Genomic DNA, 21,227 nt, shown 5'->3' with positions numbered 1-21,227 from the left:
CTCTGTGGTGTACCCTATGAGCCTCTTTGGGGTTGCTGCCCCCTAGATGGGGCACTTTTATTGTCAATAAAGGTCTCAGTCTCATTCGTGAGGAGGATCATTTTGATGGTTTGTCTGAAATTCATTCCTTATAATGCCAACCAGGTTTCCACTTGGCTGCTTTCCCAGCACTTAGTTTCAGTTTCGTTTACTCCACTCTCCCTCTCTTCACATAAGGAATGAGATCAGAAACCTCACTGGCAGCAGACACCTCATCACTCTCTTGATTCTAATGGGGAATGGAAGGTAGGAACGATTCTTCATTCCAGGGGGCTAATTCTAATCAAGATCAGTGGGGTAAATCCTGAAATTCTCTCTCGTATTTTACCAGATTGATTTAATTAAGAGATTCTAATGCCAGAAGGGACCACTGTGATCTAGTCTGACTTGTATAGAACAGGCCAGGGATGGGCAAATGTACTGCCCCTCTACGCCACATACAACAATCTTCAGAAGTTCGAGAGCCGGGGCATGCCTGCCAGGGCTCGGGGCGTCAGCCCTGCGGCGGGGTGGTGGGATTAGGGCAGGGGTGGGCAAACTTTTTGGGCCGAGCGAGGGCCACATCTGGGTGGGGAAATTGTATTCAGGGCCGGGGCAGGGGGTTGGGGTGTGGGAGGGAGTGCAGGGTGTGAGTGGGGTGCGGTGTGCAGGATCAGGCTCAGGGAAAGGGATTGGGCAGAGGAGGGGTGCAGGATGTATGAGGGGGCTCAGGGAAGGGGGTTGGGGTGCAGGAGGGGTGCGGGGTGTGGCAGGGGGCTCATTGAGCAGAAGCCCTTAGCCCTACCACCCTGTGGCAGAAGCCCCGAGCTCCCCCAAACAGTCTAGCAGGCATAGAATGGGGTGGGCAATGGGGGCTCCGAAAGCTGCCCTTTAACTGTAAAAGAGCAGCATGCAGCTCACGAGCCACGGTTTAGCCACCCCGGCACAGGCCATATAACTTCCCTGAAATAATTCCTGTTTGAATTAGATCATAGCTTTCAGAAAAAACATCCAATCATGATTTTTTTTTTTAAAAATCAAGAGTTTCCCTGAATAAGGACAGAGTACAAACTGAGAAAAGAGCGCAGAATTTGTCCCCTCGTGATAAATCTATATAACCCAGTGCGGTAAGATTTTCATCTAGAAAAAGGACCTTTTGCAATATTCAGAAAGGCAACGGCTGATAATACAGTTCCTGCTTATCAGATTGTTTTCACTAGTTTCCAGTGTGCTATTGAGAACTCTGATAGGGACTGAGATAGTTTGGGGAATATTATATCTGTGTCCATTTGACTTTATGAGATCCTGTTTGTAACTGTAACTGTCACTGTGAATTAGATCATCTATTCGGTAGCAGATATTTAACACCTAGTGAGAAGCTCTGTCTAGAAGAGTGTGACAAACCAATCAAGGGGTCCTCCGCATTGAATGGCCCTCCCTGGGTCAAACAATGGGGTTACTACCAGCCAGAGCCTTTTCCTTTGCCTCTGAATGGGCTGTCTTCTCAGCAAGGGGGGTGGGGGAGACTGGACTTTCCTCCCCCCTCAAAACATGGCCCATGGGACAGCTGCAGTTTTACCCCCAGAAGGAGGGGTGAAGGCAGGATGGATCTTAGCTAAAGCCAAGGATAAAACCCAGTGGATCACAAAAGAGTGAGACTAGACTGGGGGGCGGGGGGCTTACATCCAGGAGTTTGTTGTTTTCCATAGATCTGTAACTGTTTTGTGCATTTTATGAGTCAAATGTGTGTGTGTGTGTTTAAGAAATTCCTTTGCTGAGCCTGTTTCTCTTGCTTTTCTGCCACGTTGTCCCTGAAGCGTGCAACTAGGAAACCAGAACTCACACAGCCAATGGGACTGAGGAGGGAATGTGTTTAAGCAACTGGGGAGCTTGGAAGGGCTGTGGCAGTGGTTTTGGGGTCTAGATATTCAGACTGCAGGGTCCCATTGCCAAGAGGGCTGTCAGACACAGGATCTGCACCTAGGGAGTAACCCAAAGCTAGGACAGCAAACAATTACTGCTCAAACCAAGACAGCTTAGCAGCACATGGGATCCCATCACAATGGACTGGTGTCCAGTCAGAGAGCAGATCTGGACTAGGTTGTGAGAGTGATGAGGGTCAATTTAAAAAAAATTATATGTTATGACAGATTTGGGTGTTATTGCCATGGAAATCTCCAGCACTGGCGCATTCTTGTCTCTGTGTTTGTGCAGATCTCCTCCCTCTGAACCAAATCCCTAAGAGTCCCAACTCAAGTGTTACTAGATTTGAGACAGTGGGCCTGATCCTGCTTTCACTCTGGTGTAAAATCAGTGTGACGACACTGACTTGAATTGAGTTATTCTTGATTTAGGGCCCGAACCATGGCCAACAGCAGTGAATGGAAAAACTCCCATTCACTTCAGTGACCTTTGGATCAGGCAATTGTACAAATGTGAGAGGAGATTCAAGTCCATTATTGGGAAATGTTTTCTTTGAATAGTCATGTGGATTCTGATTTAACTGTATTTGCAAAGCTCTCCGTTTTCTGTGACTATTCTAGTAGTATGCATCCGAAGAAGTGGGTTGTAGCCCACGAAAGCTTATGCTCTAATAAATTTGTTAGTCTCTAAGGTGCCACAAGTACTCCTGTTCTTTATTCTAGTAGTGACACTTTGCTGGCACCAATTCTTGTGAAAAGCAAGTGTTTTAACTCAGCTATTCACTAAAAGCAAGATTTGAATTGTACATTTCCCCATTCTCACTCTGTTGGTTAGAACTAACCCAGTATTATTTCTGTTTGAATGGCTGGCCCAAACAGCATGAGTTTTGATTTACGAATATTGAAACCAAATATACAATCCACAGTTAGCATTGTAGGGGTTCATTATATAAGTTACTTCCATAAGTAGTATAGTTACTAACTTGTGTACATATAGTGCAACTGCTTATAGTGGGGAGTATTTTGAGAGAAGAGGTAAAGCAGGACAAGGGCACAATCTAACTGTAGGATCGTAAATTCTTGGTTGCAGGGACCCTTGGCCAAATTCAGAGGTGATATGTAAGGTAGTGTAAGTTGTCTCCTGTTATATACAAGACTCTCTTAGACCTACTTACACCTGTTTCAGAGGACAAAATTTGATCAACAGCCTCTGGTTCATTCATCTCTGGGTAAGGGGCCATGGCTTCATACATACAGGGTATGTTTACACAGGGATAAAAGACCCGCCGCACAGCCACAGCTGGCCTGGGTTAGCTGACTTGGGTTCACAGGGCTTGGGCTGTGGGGTGAAAAAACGCTGTGTAGATGTTCGGGCTCAAACTGGAGCCTGAGCTCTAGGATCCTCCCACCTTGCAGGGTCCTAGAGCTCAGCCTCCTACCTGAGCCTGAGTGTCTACACAGCAGTTTTTCAACCCCGGAGCCTGAGCCTTGCAAGCTCGAGTCAGCTGACCCAGGCCAGCCGCATTTTTTCTATCCCAGTGTAGACATACCCACGGAGACCACGTTCATCAGTGGGAATCAAACCTGGCACTTCCAGCACTCTATTCTTTAAGCCAGGGGTAGGCAGCCTATGGCACGCATGCCAAAGGCAGCACGCGAGCTGATTTTCAGTGGCACTCACACTGCCTAGGTCCTGGCCACCGGTCCGGGGGCCTCTGCATTTTAATTTAATTTTAAATGAAGCTTCTTAAATATTTTTAAAAATCGTATTTACTTTACATACAACAATAGTTTAGTTATATATTATAGACTTCTAGAAAGAGACCTTCTAAAAACGTTAAAATGTATTACTGGCATGCAAACCCTTAAATTAGAGTGAATAAATGAAGACTGGGCACACCGCTTCTGAAAGGTTGCTGACCCCTGCTTTAAGCTAAAGGAACTGTTAACTATAACAGACTCTTAGCTTTGTTGAAGCCACCACTAGAGGGCGCATGATCACACATGCTTACAAGGTTTTTTACCTACAAATCCCCCAAGTTAGGCCACATCTACACTGTGAGGACAGCGATGCCATAGCTATGCCACAATAACCCCACAGTGTAGATGCAGCCAACAGTGGCAAAAGGGGTTTGTCCATCGCTGTAGGAATTCCACCTCCCTGAGCAATGGTAACTAGATCAACGAAGCATTCTTACATCCACCTAGCTGCATCTACACCAGGGATTAGGTCAGCATAGCTATGCCAATCTAAATGTTAAGTGTACTCCTAAAATAAAGCTCATGCCAAGTGTCTGACAACCAGAGGAGTTCACCTACTAGCTGGGCTGTCATTTGTAAATAAGCATACATGCAGACACCACAGTCATCAGTGCAAATTAAACCTGGACCTTCAGAATCAAAGCCATAGCTTTGTGCCATTTACAAACTCTTCAGAATGAAAGCTTTCATTTAAAAAAAAATGAAGACCTTTTCACCCTTTATGGTTGTAAAGATCAATTTCTGAATGTGACCTGTCTTAGAATGCTCTTTTGTGGTTATTGTTGTTTGATTCCAGCTCTTGTGATTTGGAAGCAATGGCTGCCAATGAGAAGCCCTCAGACATTATACGAAAGGCCCGAAGAAAACTAACAGATGTTCTTCAAACAGATCCAGAGGGTGTCTTGAGTACTGTAGATGCCCATCTCCTGATTACAGAGAGAGAGTACTTCACACTGAGTCAAATAAACGATCCACAGAAGCTAATAGTGACACTGATTGAAACAGTACTCGAAAAGGGAGAATCGGCCCATGAGCAATTTCTAGATTGTATGGAAAACCTGCAACACACATTTCCAGGCTTAGAACCAATTTCTGAGTATTTAGAAGACGGTGAGTAAAATTTTCTTTCTAGTGGATTTTTTTAAGATCAAATAATATTTCAGATTATCTCTAAAGAATGATCCTCCTCTTAAGGAAAAATCTTCTACAATTTCATACAGAACGAACACCTTTCTATTGATTTTTTGAACCATCCTGTATAATTTAAAAGAGAGTCATCTTCCAAACAGCCTTTCATATCCATCACTCCATCTACTATATCTTTGTCTAATCTTTTACAATGGAGCAGGATGGGATCAGGTTACTAGACTCATTTTCATTTGTAGCCTAGGCAGAATTTGATCTCAGGAGTCCAGATGCTTTAAATTTCTTTAAAACCCTTTGATAAATCCTGTTAGATTTTTCCTAACGGACAATGTAAAAGCCTAGTTTATTTCTTTTAAGGGTTTCGTTCCTGGATCTATATAATAAATTACTTTTTTCATTTAAAAGAAATCCCCAGTGGATAATTGAAGAATATATATATATATATCAAAGCAATGTGCTCATTTGATATAAAAGTAGATCACATCTCATCTGCCCATGACTCTCAGAACTTTCTAGAAATTATATTATATTATATCTTCTTTGCACTTATGTTGTGTTACTATTGATGTGTGCTATCTCCAAATACTCTGGTGTAATTTTGGAAGGAAGGAAAATTGGAGTCTAGTGTCAAGAACACCAGAATATCAAGAATCTTGAAGAATCTGAATAGGATTTTATCTGATATTGTTTTTTGAATCTTTAGATCCCAATAATGGAACTGAGAATCCAGAAGCTGCAGTGTTCTCAGAGAAAAAGAATGGACCAGAAGATCCAGAAATGGTTGTATCGTCAGTGAAAAAGAATCTTCCTGAGAGCCCAGAAGCCACTGAGCCCTCAGAGAAAAGGAACGGAGCCGAAAGCCCAGAACCCAACACATCCTCAGAGAAAGGGAACGGAGCCGAGAGCCGAGAACCCGACAAATCCTCAGAGAAAGGGAATGGAGCTGAGATCCCAGAACCCGACATATCCTCAGAGAAAGGGAACGGAGCTGAGAGCCCAGAACCCGACACATCCTCAGAGAAAGGAAATGGAGCTGAGAGCCCAGAACCCAACTCATTCTCAGAGAAAAAGAATAGACCTGAGAGTCCAGAACCCAACACATCTTCAGAGAAAGGGAACGAAGCTGAGAGCCCAGAATCCGACGCATCCTCAGAGAAAGGAAATGGAGCCGAGAGCCCAGAAGTGACCACATCTTCAGCAAAAGGAAATAGAGCAGAGAGCCCAGAAGCCACTGCATCCTCAGGAAAGGGGAAGGAATCTGAGATCCTAGAAGCTTCTGCAACCTCGGAGAAAGGGAAAGGGAAAGGAGCGAAGAGCCCAGAAGTCCCCCTGACTTCAGAGAAAGAGAATTCTGAAGGTTTATTTATCCTCAACATTTTGGGATTTAACCTTTAGGCCTTGTGCCCTGCCAAAGCTCCCAATGAAATCAATGAGGTTTAGCCAGAATAAGGCAGTTGGGGTTGGGACATACCATGTTTAAGAAACATTTAAGGTGTCATCCACCCTGTCTGCACGGTATTACACTATATCTGCAGATACAATGGTGAGAGACTTTCTAAAAGAATCACCTTTAGAACCCTTTAGTCTGTGACAACACATTCCCTTTTTTACCCATCATACGAACACATACTGTATGAGATTCAGCACTATGGTTTTACCAGTTAGAAGCTTCCAAATTAGACAAGGAAAGAAACTCAGCAGTGTTAGGTACAGTAGGTCAACACACACACACACACTATGGGCTAGCAAACACCTACAATTGAAAGTGAAGTTGCTAACTGGGACATGCTTGTGAATCTCATATTTTCTGTTATAAATAAACCTGCTGTAACTAACTCATGTCATGCCCTCTTCTCATCTGATTAATGTTAATTGGACTAGAAGCAACAAAACAGTTACAAATACATGACCTTAGAGGGGTCATAGATTATAGGCTTTTGTGTAGGTTTTAAAAAGGCTTTTGTGAGGATATGTTAGGAATCTTTAAGATTAATAAACTGTCTTTCTGAAATGTAACCCTTTACTTTCTGGAACCAGAGCAATTGTTCCTACAAGCCCAAAATGAACTTATCGGACCTTGGAGAAACATGCCGGAGTCAGCACCAGCTGGTGACCTATTGGCAGCGAGGACTATTGAGAAGGAACCAGAGGGAGCCACTCCATCAAGAACACCAGCCAAAGGGTAATGTCTCTGAACAGTTATAATGAGCTGTGATTAGAGACTATTCCGAGATTTCCTGCACTACTGTGAAAATCTCAGTAGTAGACTTGAATTCTGGTTTCAGTCAGCCCTGTGTAAATCCAGAAAAATACCCCTGATGTCAGTGTGGTTAGGACCAGATTCTGATCTCAGTCACACCAGAGTAAATCCATGGTTATGCCAGTGAAGTTTCTCTGGATTCACAAGGATGTGAATGAGCAGAATTTGAATCTGAAAATCCACGTGTTTTGTCAGCCCCAATTATAGTGCCACCAATGTATAAGTTCTTATACAGCCAAGTCCTCCAACCTGAGAAAGAGCCATAGAAGGCCCTTCATACAACAGAGCAGGTGTAGTTCTACTGTGCAGGAGAAGGATGTGGTAAGATCACTCAACAGGAGGTCTGCAATCCCCACATGCTGTGGATTAGTACTTCATGGGTAGAGATAGGGGTGGTGCATCCACAGCAACAGAGATCTGCTACATTGGACAGAGGGATGCAGCTGCTCGGGGGTCTACTGGTGGCCTGAATCAGTCTGTAGAAGGCTCCCATTGCCCAGACCACCACAGCCCATTTGCTAGACTTGTGCACTAGGCAGAGGAATTGGCCCATAGTGATTCAAAAATTACATCCTATTTTGACACCATTTTGCTTCTTGTACAAGTAACATTGGGTACCAATGAATCAACACATTTGTGTGGCCCCAGCAGCCCTATGTAAAATATTTACTAGACAGTCAACAGGGTCAACATTACAGCTGAACAAACCTCTCCATACAAAACCTGGTTTTCACTTCGTTCCAAGTTGTATGATGCACCCAGGATTTAAACCAGGCATGTGAACAAAGCCTCTTATTTTTTGTTGCCTACACTTTTGCAGCTTCCTCAACAATGGCTGGTCTGAGTCCCAGCTCCTCGCTCTATAAGTTCCCAGGCAGGCCACCATCTCTTCTCCCTTGGGATACTGACACTCCCTCTATGGCCTCCCTAAGATTCCTTCTCTGTTGAGATTCCCATTTAGATGTCCATCTCCTCTGGCCTGGGCAATGGCAGTTCCCTCCTCTAATCTCACCTCCCCGGACTCCTCCATACAGTGTGCCTGATGCCCCTGCTGACTTCTCAAATGTCCACAGATCTATGTCCAACTTATACCTATTCCCAGACAGTTCTGCTGGCACCTTGTTTATTTCAGGTTCCATTTCAGAACCACCATCCATATGTTTCAAACCTCTGTCTTCCTCTACATCCTTTTGTGTGTCTAGCAGCCGCCATAATCACGGTATAGTGGTGCAAGAGCCTCTCTCTCTCTGCAAATCCCTACCATCTGGAACACCCAGCAACTTTCTACCTCATCAAGGTTTCACTTGTTTTAAGATCTTATCTGAAAATCTCTCTTTTCTCCCCTGTTTCTAAACATTTCAATTCTATCTTCCCCTGTTTTCCTTATATTAACTTTATAGTTTTATTACAGTATTTAAAACTGTAATGCATTTGGAATACAGTTCATATAAAAGACAAGATACAAAATATAGTACCTACTTGTTTACAACTGACAGTATATGCGCTTGGTGCTGTACAATACCCAAAAATAAACTGAAAGCTCTTTGGAGCAGGGATTATCTACAAAATATAGTTATACTGTGGATCATTGGCTTTTAAATATATAGCAGTTTTGATGGTGTAATACAAGCCTTGAACACTGGATAAAGCAACTAGCACAGAAGTATTCTGTTCAAAAGCACAGCGGGTTGAAATGAACATGTTGCATGGTGGGGAGAACAACAAAAGATTTTTAAGTATGAGGGGGTAGCCGTGTTAGTCTGGATCTGTAAAAAGCGACAAAGAGTCCTGTGGCACCTTATAGACTTACAGATGTATTGGAGCATAAGCTTTCGTGGGTGAATACCCACTTCGTCAGACGCAAGATTTTGAGTATTTTAAGTATCAGGGGGTAGCCGTGTTAGTCTGTATCCACAAAAACAACAAGGAGTCCGGTGGCACCTTAAAGACTAACAGATTTATTTGGGCATAAGCTTTCGTGGGTAAAAAACCCCATGAAAGCTTATGCCCAAATAAATCTGTTAGTCTTTAAGATGCCACCAGACTCCTTGTTGTTAGTATTTTAAATTTGTCATGAACCTTTTTGTTTTGTTTGGGTGGAAAAATTTCTATTTTATCTTAATTTAAAAAACAAAATTCCAATTGGACAAAAGTGGAAGAAAAGTAAAAAGTGAAAGCATTTTCCCCATGATTTCAGAGAAAAAAGTCAACTTTTATTTTCAAACTTGAAGAAGAGGAAAATTTCAATTGAAGTGACAATTTTCAACTCCAACGTTTTAGGAGAAAACGTGTTTATTCTCCATCTCAAATTGTTTAACTTGCAGATTACCTGCGAATGTTCCAAGAATGCGACAAGACTAAGTATATTAAAGTTAACCATGGCTGCATCACAAATCCTGTTCCTTGTTCTTTATATTAAAAAAAAAAAATCTTTTCTGTCTTAGGACTTGTGATTTAGAAAAATCTGCTGGTGAAAAACCCTCAGAGATTATACGCAACAAAAGAAAAAGGTTAATTGAAATTCTTCAAAAAGACCTAGAACTCATCTTGGATGAATTACTCTCCCAATCCATTGTCACAGAGGAGGAGTACAATACCTTGGATAAAACAGAGGAGGATCCCAAGAAGAAAAGAAGAAAATTGTTGATTCTGATACAGAAAAAGGGGGAATCAGCCTGCCAGCAATTTCTGGAGTGTTTAGAAATTGTATTTCCAGGTATAGATCAGGATTTATATTTAAGCTATGGTGAGTTGTATTTTATTTTTATTTTTCATAAGGAAAGAATGTGTTAGCCATAAAATTGAATATGTCCACATTTCCAATCAGAGATCTATATTAAGAAATATATATTTTAATGTAAATGTCTATGCAGCAAAGGAACAATGTTAAGTCCTGTCAGTTGTTTTCAACCCAGCTCACAAGCAGACCGGCTAGGTAACCCACACAGTGAGGAACCATACATTAACCCTGTTGTGTGTAGATATGAACTGCACATGGAATAAACCATTTTAGAAGATGGATCCAGATTCAGTAAATATCTATAGTGTAGACAGGCCCAAAGATAACGTATTCAATATACAACAACATTATCTTCTGATGGAGAATTAATTGAGAAGACCATCATAATCTGTCATTCTGTTAGTCTTAACTCAATCCTAGATAAACAGCTCAGACCTTGTTAAAAAAGTTTTATGAGAACTTCTGAGTGTATAGATCTCATACCTCTCACTGCCTCCATCCCCTGTACTCTAATGTTTTGCACCTTGCAGAGGGAAAGGTGCTATCTTCCCACTTCACTGTCGGATGATTTATGCATCATGACTCCGTTAATAGGACTTATACCAAATCCTATACATCAGTGGCAGAAAGCACTCTGATATTGACACCAAAATAACCCAACACCAGCAGCCCCTCCTATCAATTTGTCTCTGAATATTTCTGTTCTTGGTAGAACAGGGAGATCCCTGGAGAGTCTGCCCTTAGGACAATCTCAGTGGGGTTTTTTTAGGGAATGTAGCCAAATCACAGACCCTTATGTCCATCTCACATTACACATTTTTTCTAGGTTATCTTCAGAGTAAAAGAACTCCCCGTCTCATTTCTTTGTCAATGGAAGCAGAGAGTGACCTTATTTTTCTATTCAGTGACAGATGTAATTAAACTGGAACAGACCTTTCTTAGGGGCTGACCCAAGACTGTGGAATTAACTCCCCCAGGAACTAAGGACCATCACAAACCTCACCAACTTCTGGCCAAAGTGCAAGGTGGCTTTCATTGGCCTCGCGCTCTCTAATATATATTTCTTTTTAAAAATCCAAAACAAAACACACCCCTGCTCACACTTCTGGGGATAGGCCGAGAGAACAAACAGTTGACAGAGGTGCATCATGCTGCTTAATGCATTGCTGGAAGGTGCTCGGATACTTCTGTGATGAACGTGGTGTAAGAACCTATAGAAAAGAGAATTTCACTTAATGCAGTTTTCCTCTTGGCTCCCTTGCCAAATTGTTTTATTCCAGAGGAGAAAGCTGACACCCCGCAAGTACCAGAGCTGGTAGAGAAAGACCTTCCTAAAGGTATTGCCTCTTACAACCCTTCCTGCTGGCTACTGTAGCACATTATTGTAAATGATAATGGCAATTAGCTCTGGAACTAGTTTTGACAATTTTACTAGATATTACTATTTATTGATATAATTCTCTGAATGTTATAACACAGGAAGACAAATATAATCCAGCCACTGCTTCATTAAGAGCCTTATCCATATCCCATTGAAATCTATAGAAGCCTTTCCACTGACTTCAACGGGAGCTGGATCAGTCACTGTGCTAATAGATAGGGGCCCCAATTATAGACGAGGATCCTAGGTGCTACTGCAATACAAATCATAAATATAATAATTGAGAAAATATATGTAGCCAGTTGCTGAGTGGGAAGCTGTCTGTCAGCCACGGCAGCAGCAGAACAGTTTTTAGAGGCAGAGGTGGGTTTACAAATTGACTTTTTTGCCCTGTGAGGGCACATTAAATTTGGGGGAAAGGAGGATCATAGGTTCCACTCAAAAAGTGCTAAATAAGAGAAACACTTGAGAATTTGAAAGCTACGGTGGTATTTCCCTCACTGTTACAGTAGTTCTCTGGTTATTTTCACTGAGAGAGAGTAGTGACTCAAAGCAAAATGATTAGCAATATGGTAATACTATGATTGTCAGTTTAGGACCATACTTTGTAGGGAATCTGAGGTTATTATCCTAACAATACCAACTAATTGCTACATGTTTAATTTGAGCATTGAATCTGTGAAATGTTTTGGTTAAGTTCATATTTTTTCTGGTAGTAGCACAAGAAGTTTTAGAAGAAATTAGTAGATTTCCATCTTTCTTCCCAGCATGCTTTTCCTCACTGTATGTTCAGATTTTCAATCAACTCCTCTTGGCAAGTTCTACAAGACTATTTCCTAAAGTTCAGTTTCTGTACAATTGAGTATAACAGTATTAGGTCAGTATTAGAAGAGGCAAGCTAGTTGAACTGCAATTGGATATAGATCCAATATCCATGGAGCTTTGAAGTCCAAATTGTGGACTAATGTTCTCAAAGTTCAATCAAAGCAAAAACTCATACAAAATTAATTTTAAACTAAGGCCTGGTCTACACTAACCCCCAAATTCGAACTAAGGTACGCAACTTCAGCTACGTGAATAACGTAGCTGAAGTCGACATACCTTAGTTCGAACTTACCGCGGTTCAGACGCGGTCCACACGCGGCAGGCAGGCTCCCCGTCGACTCCGCGGTACTCCTCTCGCCGAGCTGGAGTACCGCAGTCGACGGCGAGCGCTTCCGGGATCGATTTATCGCGTCCAGACCAGACGCGATAAATCGAACCCGGAAGTTCGATTGCCAGCTGTCGAACTACCGCGGTAGTGTAGACCTGGCCTAAGAGTTTGAAAAGGCTTCTTTTAGACTCATTTCTAAATTACTGTAAGCAAAACAAAACAAAAAAACCAAAGGATTTATGCAGCCAAATTAAAGTCTGACAAAAGAGGGAATCCCTAGATAGCCTTTCCACCTTTTCCCTAAGGAAGGTCTGATAAATATAAATCCTCAGATCACTTCCTTCTACTAGAGTGTAGATGAAATTGTTTATTTCATGCCTGATGGTCCTTGATACACTGACAACTTCTGCACCCAGGGAATTCAGCAGTGTTTTTTCTGCTATTCAGTAAATATAAATAAATACATACAATTAATGGAGATATCCTATCTCCTAGAACTGGAAGGTCATTGAGTCCAGCCCCCTGCTTTCACTAGCAGGACCAAGTACTGATTTTGCCCCAGATCCCTAAGTGGCCCCCTCAAGGATTGAACTCACAACCCTGGGTTTAACAGGCCAATGCTCAAACCACTGAGCTATCTCTCTCTCCTATAGAAACTTTAGTAATTAATGGTGATGATATATTTTCCCTTTGGATTTCTTCCTAGATTCTTTAATTCAAGAACAAGAAGTTGCTATTCAGCAGGACCCAGAACAGAAGCAAAAAGACCTCCCCAAAGGTAGTCCTCATATAATTTTCCCATGTGCATGTGTCATTAGTATTGCATCTCATTAGTTAACAATACTATTAGATTTATGATGGCTTTGAATACTTTAGCTAATATAATCCATATAAAAACACTAAGCGTTAGTCCTTAGTAGTTTAGAATATCTCCATTTAAAAACCCAGGATTAATGATGTAGCAGATCCAGGAATCCTCAGATACCACCGTGATGGGTACTGTATAAATCCCTAGATAGGATAGATATGTTAGTAACCCACTGTACAGTCAGGCCTCAATTTACATTGTGGTTATGTTCTTAAAAAACACCGTGCAAATAGAAATCATGTAAAAAGATACCAACGGTCTATGGAAAATAAGGGTTTAGGTTCCAGGCTCACAAGATAAATGCCAGGAGGGTGGAGTGGAGTAAGCCCCCCGTGCCCTGACCCCTCTCCATGGCAGGAGCGCCAGGCGGAGCAGGGCGAGCCCCCGACCCCACTCCCCAGCTGGAGCACTGGGCAGAGTGAGGCAAGTCCCAGACCCCATCCCCAGCAGGAACGCCACTGGGTGGCAGAACAGGGCGAGCCCCGGACCCTGCTCCCCGGCAGAGCAGGGTGAGCTCTTGCGGTGAGTGCATGCCGGGGACCGGGCGGACCCTGCTCCCCGGCAGAGCAGGGTGAGCTCTTGCGGTGAGTGCATGCCTGGGACCGGGCGGACCCTGCTCCCCGGCAGAGCAGGGTGAGCTCTCGCGGTGAGTGCATGCCTGGGACCGGGCGGACCCTGCTCCCCGGCAGAGCAGGTGAGCTCTTGCGGTGAGTGCATGCCTGGGACCGGGCGGACCCTGCTCCCCGGCAGAGCAGGGTGAGCTCTCGCGGTGAGTGCATGCCTGGGACCGGGCGGACCCTGCTCCCCGGCAGAGCAGGGTGAGCTCTTGCGGTGAGTGCATGCCTGGGACCGGGGGGAGCCCTGGCCAGAGTTTCCATGGCCCCCTGCAAGGCTGGCTGGAGGAGGGAAGGGGAAGCACCCCGATCCCTCCTGCTCCATCCCTCCTGCCTTCCGTCCCCCACCCCCATCATTTCCCACCCACCCAAGTGTCAGGTCCTGGCTAATCCACTGACCTGCACATCTTGACCACTGTGCTGGACCGTGTAAAAATGAATCCCTACTGTGTACAAAAAGAAAGGGTCACAATTAATTGACCGTGTGTAACTGAAACCGTGCAAAAAAAATACTGTGGAAATCGAGGCCTGACTGTACATATTATCAGACTAGAAGGCAAAGGCAGCTGCATATAGCAGTGAGCGGTGAGAAGACCCGGTTTGTGAGTGGTATTGTGACCCAACTCTCCAAAGAAGAGAGCACATTGTATCATGGAAGACATGGATTTGTCCTCAGGTGAGGCTGCCATTGTCTGTATGTCCCTATAAGTCATGTTTATGGGAGAGGAACGAAGAAAGGTTGGGAACTTGGGCAAGATTAAAAAAATCCTACACTAGTTTCTATCATTGACTGCAAACAGCAACGTATTAATGGAGGGAAAACTAAGAATACAGAGCAATCTAAATAATCATTGAAGCGCATGAGAAGTGTAGCTCCTTGATGTATCTGTCACGTCTATGTATTGCCATCCTCTAATTACAGCTTTGCATCACTACCCTAGTGTCACAATCAACAATTGCCAAACAAAATCACAATGACCCTGATTCTCCTCTACATCTCCCTGAGCCTCAGCATCCAAGAACCTGTGGAAGGTAGAGCAGCCTGGGGCCTCCTCTAGTTTATGCCACTGATGCAAGATCTGTAACAAACCTCAATGCCAATGGAGGATCAGGTGTAATACCACTCCACTCGACAATGCCACTTAGGTCTCCTTGGCCAGGGATTGGGTGGGGGAGCCACTTCTGCCAACTTTCCGTGAGTGGTGAGTTCCCCTACCCAGGAAGAATTCTCCACAGGTTCTCTTGGGCCATTTTCCACCACCTAGTAGCACCAAGTGGCCTTTGCGGATAAGACAATCTAGCCCTATATTTTCAGCTCTGAAATTTATGTTCATATTTTAACTCCTTTCTACAGAGAGAAGAAAAACATTCAGAGAAGTTCTCTCCAAGTTAAAATTACAGAAGTATGGAAGCAGAAAGCTCAGGATGAATGATGTCCTGGAAATCAACTCAGGAAGTTTAAAGGACTGGACTCCTCAAAAATTAAGAGATTTACCATGGCATTTCCTGAGGAAGGTCATGGCTTTGAATGTGACAGCCAGAAGCACAAACTTTAGGTGTGGGGCACCTCATGATCAAGGAACCAGGGTGGATGAGGAGGAACAAGGTATCGATGAACAAATTTTCTTTGTTAGTGACTCTGACACTAAAGTCTCTATGAATCCACTTGATGTTCTCTGTGCCGTTCTGCTTTGCTCAGACAGTTTCCTACAGCAGGAGATCCTGTCCAAAATGTCCATGTGCCAGTTTGCCCTCCCTCTGCTGCTACCTGCCCTCGACACCCCCAAGTGCACCCTGATGCTGTGGGCCATGAGGGACATTGTGAGGAAGTGGAGGCCGCACTCCCTGGCAGAGAGCAGAGGGTTCAGGGAGGAGAGCCTGGTGCTCACGTCAATGCCAACCATTTCCTTTGTGCGGCTGGGGAGCTGCAGCTTCTCCAAGTCCAAACTCCTCAATGAGGTTCTCAGCCCCTCCCAGCAGCACCACGATTTCTTCATCCATCAGGACATGGAGTCTGGGAACGTCCCTCGGGAAATCGCAGATGGGCTGGTTGAGATTTCCTGGTTTTTCCCTGGTGGGAGGAAGAATTTGGATCTTTTCCCAGAACTTGTGGCAGTTACAAATCTACGTGGAGACATTGAATCTCACTGGCTGCAGTTCAGCTTTTTAACAGAGGTCTCCTCAGCTGTGTTCATATTTGCTGAAAACATCACTGAAAGAGAGTACACTCTATTATCATCTTTGAAAGAATCCACAACTAAATACTACTTCATTCTCAACCGCCAGGCTGGGAAATCCAGTGAAACTCTGGCATTCCTTAACAAATTAGCCCCTGTGCTGAAACTGAAAAATTCACATATGCTGATGAAAGATAGCAGCACAAATAAAGCAAAATTTGTGGAAAAGCTGCAGTCCACCATACAAAGCATAATGAACTCTTCTCCCAAGAGGATAGGTATAGAAGATATGGCTGTGATAGCGCGTGAACTAGGAATCCAAATAGATGAAGACCGTGTGGAATGTCAGACTGCGAGCAAATGCGTTAAAGAAATCACCACAGAAATAAAAGATGTGGCATATTACAAACAAGAAATGCTGAGGCTCCAAGGGGACTTATGGAAAAGCCTGGCTAAAGTGGAAAAAGAAATGTGCCGAATGAGAAGGCAGGGGGATATCCCTGCTGAGAAATATAAATCTCAGCTGAAAGATAAAATGTTGGAATTACGTAAACAGCAGAATAAATGTGACCTTACTGATGGTTTGACTAAATTCATTGATGCAATACAACATCTACTTCCATTAGAAAAACATTATTTCCTGAAATGGATGAAATTTCAGCTGGATCACATTGCTAGGGGGAATCTTTCTAAACTACGGGCTGAATACAAAGAGAAATGCAAGTCTTTAGGAGATGACCCCAAACAGCTGGCAGAACTAGATAAATTAATATCTTCCACTTCTCTAGGGGTTGAGCATTTCATGCGTGAGTTGGGGCAGTTTTATGAGGCTGAACACTCAATGGTTAAAGAAGGCAAAATTCTAAAAAGTGGAAGACAGTTCACCCACCTCCCAGGCATAGCAGCTGACCTGATGCTGGAAGGGTTTCCTATTGAGCTGATTGATGGAGATGCCTCCAACATCCCACTGCAGTGGGTGACAGATGTTCTGACCCAGCTCCATGCCAAGCTGGGGGGAAGGTCCAGAACGCTGGTTCTAACGGTGCTGGGAGTGCAGAGCACTGGGAAATCCACCCTCCTCAACACCATGTTCGGCCTGCAGTTTGCAGTGAGCAGTGGCCGATGTACGCGAGGAGCCTTCATGTTGCTCATTCAAGTTACAGAGATCTTAAAAAAGGAGCTGGGCTGTGATTTCATCCTGGTGATAGACACAGAAGGCTTGAAAGCCCCTGAATTGGCCAAACTGGAGGACAGTTATCAACATGACAATGAGCTGGCCACCCTGGTGATTGGACTGAGTGACATAACCATCGTTAACATGGCCATGGAGAACGCCACCGAAATGAAGGATATTCTGCAAATTGTGGTCCATGCATTTCTCAGAATGGAAAAAATAGGGCATAAGCCAAACTGCCAGTTTGTGCATCAGAACGTCAGTGATGTGTCTGCACATGAACAAAACATGAGGGACAGGAAACACCTCCTGGAGCAGCTGAATGAAATGATCAAAGCTGCAGCAAAGATGGAAAAACTAAACAAGGAAATAAAATTTTCTGATATCATGGAGTATGATCTGGAAAAACACAATTGGTACATCCCTGGGCTGTGGCATGGAGTCCCTCCCATGGCTCCGGTGAATATGGGATACAGTGAAAAAGTGTATGAGTTAAAGAGGTATCTGTTTGAATTCATAAAGAACCGTTCACTTAAAAGAACCCCCAAGGACATTCCACAGTTTATTGAATGGGTCAAGAGTCTGTGGAATGCTGTCAAACATGAGAACTTCATCTTCAGCTTTAGAAACAGCCTCATAGCTGAAGCCTATAACCAGCTGTCCGTGAAGTATTCTGAGTGGGAATGGGATTTCCGCAAGGAAATGCACCTCTGGATAACTGAAAAAGAAACTGCCATTCAGAATCTTTCTCCTGATGAACTAGAAGCTGATAAGTCACAATATGAAATGCAACAGAAACTACTGTGTGGAGAACAGAGAATTCTGGAGCTTTTAAAACAATATTTTGAAAGCGGGGCAGCAAATCTGCATCTGATAGAAAAGTACAGGGAAGATTTTATCAGAAGTGCAAAGAGCCTGAAAACTGAGCTGGAAAGTTATTCATTTAAGAAATGTAAGGAAGCCATTCACATTAAAAAAGGCCAGCACAAGATAGCCAATATCCAGGCTGAGTACATGAAAGTAATTGAAGGGAAAGTGGACATGCTTTTAGAACAATGCAGGAGAAAAGAAAGTAAGTTGGAAAATAAAGAATTGGAAATGGAATTTGAAAAAATGTGGAAAGAAACATTTTCAGAATTATCGCCCATTCGTTTACAGAAACATGAAATTCATGAAGATATAGAGTTCCATCTGAGAAAAGACCTGGATAACAGAGGGAGTTCTGTCAATCAGAAGATACAAGAAGCAGGAAGCTTGATAAATTATAGAATTAACTCTTTCACGATGAGAACTGAATATTTAGACTTTTCATTTACCTCAGCTATGAAACGTTGGTTTACAAAAAAACAGTCACAGAAAACAGAAAAACTTGCTGAATCCTTGATGGCCCAATGTAATAGTTACATTGAAGAGAGAGTCTATTCCAAGGCAGACTATGATGAAACCTATTGCAGAGAATTGTTGCATTTGATCAATGAGAAACTTCAACAGGAGGAAGTGAAAAAACTGCAGACGTCTGTTTGCTTTGAAGTTGATCTGAAACTTCACATTTTGGGGGAAGCCGCTCATGCATTTCAGAAGATGCATGAAGATTTTCTCAAGGAAAATGATCCTCAGCAACGACTGGAGAAGCTGAAACCTCAGTATTTCTCTACATTTAGAGACCATTACTTGGAAAAAGATGCCCGACAAAATAGAGCCAAGGAGTTCTGTGATCAGTGTCTCAAACCGGCCTTAATGGATTATGTTAGCAAAAGACTCGGACTGGAAATAGTGGATGACATTCTCAGCAGCGGACAGTCTGTTGAATATGCCAGCCGGAGCTTTTTCCAGTTCACTGTGCAGAAGAAGCTGTTAGAAGATGGGAACTTCAACAACTATGTGAAATACATTATCAACTATGAAAAGTTTGTCAAAGCTTGGATCTGGAGGCACATACTAGATTTCTACAGAGAGGCTGAGGATTTGGAAGATCTGGAGGAAGAAATTCTATCCACGATAATAAAGAAAGTCAGGGATGCTCTGGAGAAAGCCAAAGATGAAAGTGTTATGACAATATCAGCCTTTCTAAACAACTTTTGTAAAGTGCTGCAGAAGGACCTAGTCATTTCCAAGGATAGCTTGGTGGGGATACAGTTTAAAAACACAGCAGATCCAGATCAATTTTCTACTTTTATTCAAACCTTCCTTCCTGATCTTCAGAAACAAATACTAGCTGAATTGAAAGATTTGGAAATTAAATCAAAGCTCTCCCATCTGCCACTGAAGCCCCAGGATGAAATCTTCAAGCGAGTGTTTGGCTGTGGGAAGCAGTGTCCATTCTGTAAAGTCCCCTGCGAAGCAGGAGGAGGGGATCATAAGGAGCATTTTGCATCAGTACATCGTCCTCAAGGGCTAGGAAGATACCAAAGTCTGGTAACAGAAAAGCTTATCTATTCTCTATGTTCTTCTGATGTGGTTTCCAACACTGAATTTAGAAATTCAGACACAGATTGGAAGGATCATCCTTATAAAGATTATCGTCAATATTACCCGCACTGGCGCATTCAGCCAGATCCCAGCATTACTGCTTCTGATTACTGGAAATTTGTTTTTAAGGAGTTCAATCAACAGTTTGCTAAGGAGTATGGTGCTAAACCAGCCAATCTCCCAGCAGACTGGCAAAAAATAACCAAAGAACAGGCTCTGGAGAGCCTAAAGGAAGCATTTACTATGAAATAAACATGCAGACAGTCTGCCTAAATGGGATATACATGTGATCAGACAGGAAAATGAACATTCTTCTGATTTAAAAATAGACATGAAAAAAATCCAACTTCAAACAAATATGTAATTTCATCTATGAAGCTATCAGGCACCATTCATAACTTCAGAATGAAAATCTTTTTTTTTTTAATTGTAAGAGAATCAAGTCTTAGGTTTTTGAATGCTCAAACCACAGATACATTTCACCAGAGCCAAGGTGACATCCAATAACCAATTAATTCACTCCCAAAACAGATCAACTCTCCTACTAATTCAAGTATCAATACCCTGACCCAGGCAGCTAAACTCAAAGGGTAGGATACACTATACCATGTAATCGTATTTTGCCCAACAAAATCTGTTTTATTAGAAAAGCTGGACAGTGTCATTCCAGATAAAGGGTTATGTTCATTTCTGGCCCCCGTTATAATTGGGACAGTGTACCATGATCAGAAATTACCAAATCCCATGCCATTGATGGCACACTTGTAGTGCTATCTCTGCCCTCCATTCCATGCACTCTGTTCACCCCCACCTGTGGTCTGTCTCCTCATCTTTGCTCCATTTTGCTTATGCCATCTACTCACTTCCCCCATTACCATCTTTCCTGATGACTAGGCTCCTAAAAGTAACGGGTGGAATACACCATCTAGACGGTAACTTGTAGAGCAGCTCAGGGTTCCAGTGCTGCAAATAATCCAATGAAAAGAACTCGGATTCTAAAAGAAGTCTAACAAGAAGGGGCTCCTGGCACAGAGCAGCACCTCACTCTCTCTTCTCTATCTGTCGGGGGCTGGATGGTCTTGATGGCTAAAGACTAGGACACGTGGGTTCTCTTCCTAGTGCTGAGATGGGAATGTGGGCTAGTGGGCCAGAGGTACTGAGACTAGTGATTCCTGGGTTCTGGCCTAGCTCTGCCACTGACCTGCTCTGTTACTTTAGGTAATTTCACTTCCCCGATCCCTCCCTATGCCTCAGTTTGTCCTTTGTAAAATAAGGGATAATGAATCTGACCCACCTCTCTGTGGGTTATGATGCTTAATTCAATAATGTTCATTTCTCTAATGGAAAACATTAAAGAATGGCAAGTTATTGATGTGATTATTATTAATTTGATAAAACGTGTGTTGGGGCAGGGAAGAAAAGCTTAAAGCTGGTTACTTCAAACATGAAGGGTTTTATTTTCTTCTTGTAATATATTTCTGTTGATTAATCCAGGGGTCAGAGTGCTACGCATACTTTTAGAAGCAGTTACTAATTTCTACTAG

General features: G+C 43.0%; 1 protein-coding gene across 1 annotated transcript; it reads left to right on the top strand.

Annotated features, from left to right (window-relative positions):
* The first annotated feature begins 271 nt into the window (after positions 1-271).
* Positions 272-19,935, top strand: LOC135878491 (interferon-induced very large GTPase 1-like). The gene is made up of 8 exons (XM_065404172.1): positions 272-285; positions 4,498-4,811; positions 5,551-6,204; positions 6,885-7,029; positions 9,552-9,853; positions 11,128-11,184; positions 13,088-13,159; positions 15,218-19,935. Exons 1-8 carry the CDS (start codon positions 272-274, stop codon positions 19,933-19,935), a joined length of 6,276 nt encoding a protein of 2,091 aa, XP_065260244.1.
* Positions 19,936-21,227: the final 1,292 nt, after the last annotated feature.

Source organism: Emys orbicularis, chromosome 4 (genome assembly GCF_028017835.1).
Source record: "Emys orbicularis isolate rEmyOrb1 chromosome 4, rEmyOrb1.hap1, whole genome shotgun sequence".
Lineage (NCBI taxonomy): Eukaryota > Metazoa > Chordata > Testudines > Emydidae > Emys > Emys orbicularis.
The sequence above is the reverse complement of the archived record's forward strand: the minus strand, read 5'-3'. Positions and strand labels throughout refer to the sequence as shown.

Bases quoted from the DNA above. Each gene is read 5' to 3' on its own strand.
- LOC135878491 (XM_065404172.1), top strand. The intron at 7,030-9,551 runs GTAATGTCTCTG...TTTCTGTCTTAG, and splicing joins TCAAGAACACCAGCCAAAGG to GACTTGTGATTTAGAAAAAT. The intron at 13,160-15,217 runs GTAGTCCTCATA...TCCTTTCTACAG, and splicing joins GCAAAAAGACCTCCCCAAAG to AGAGAAGAAAAACATTCAGA.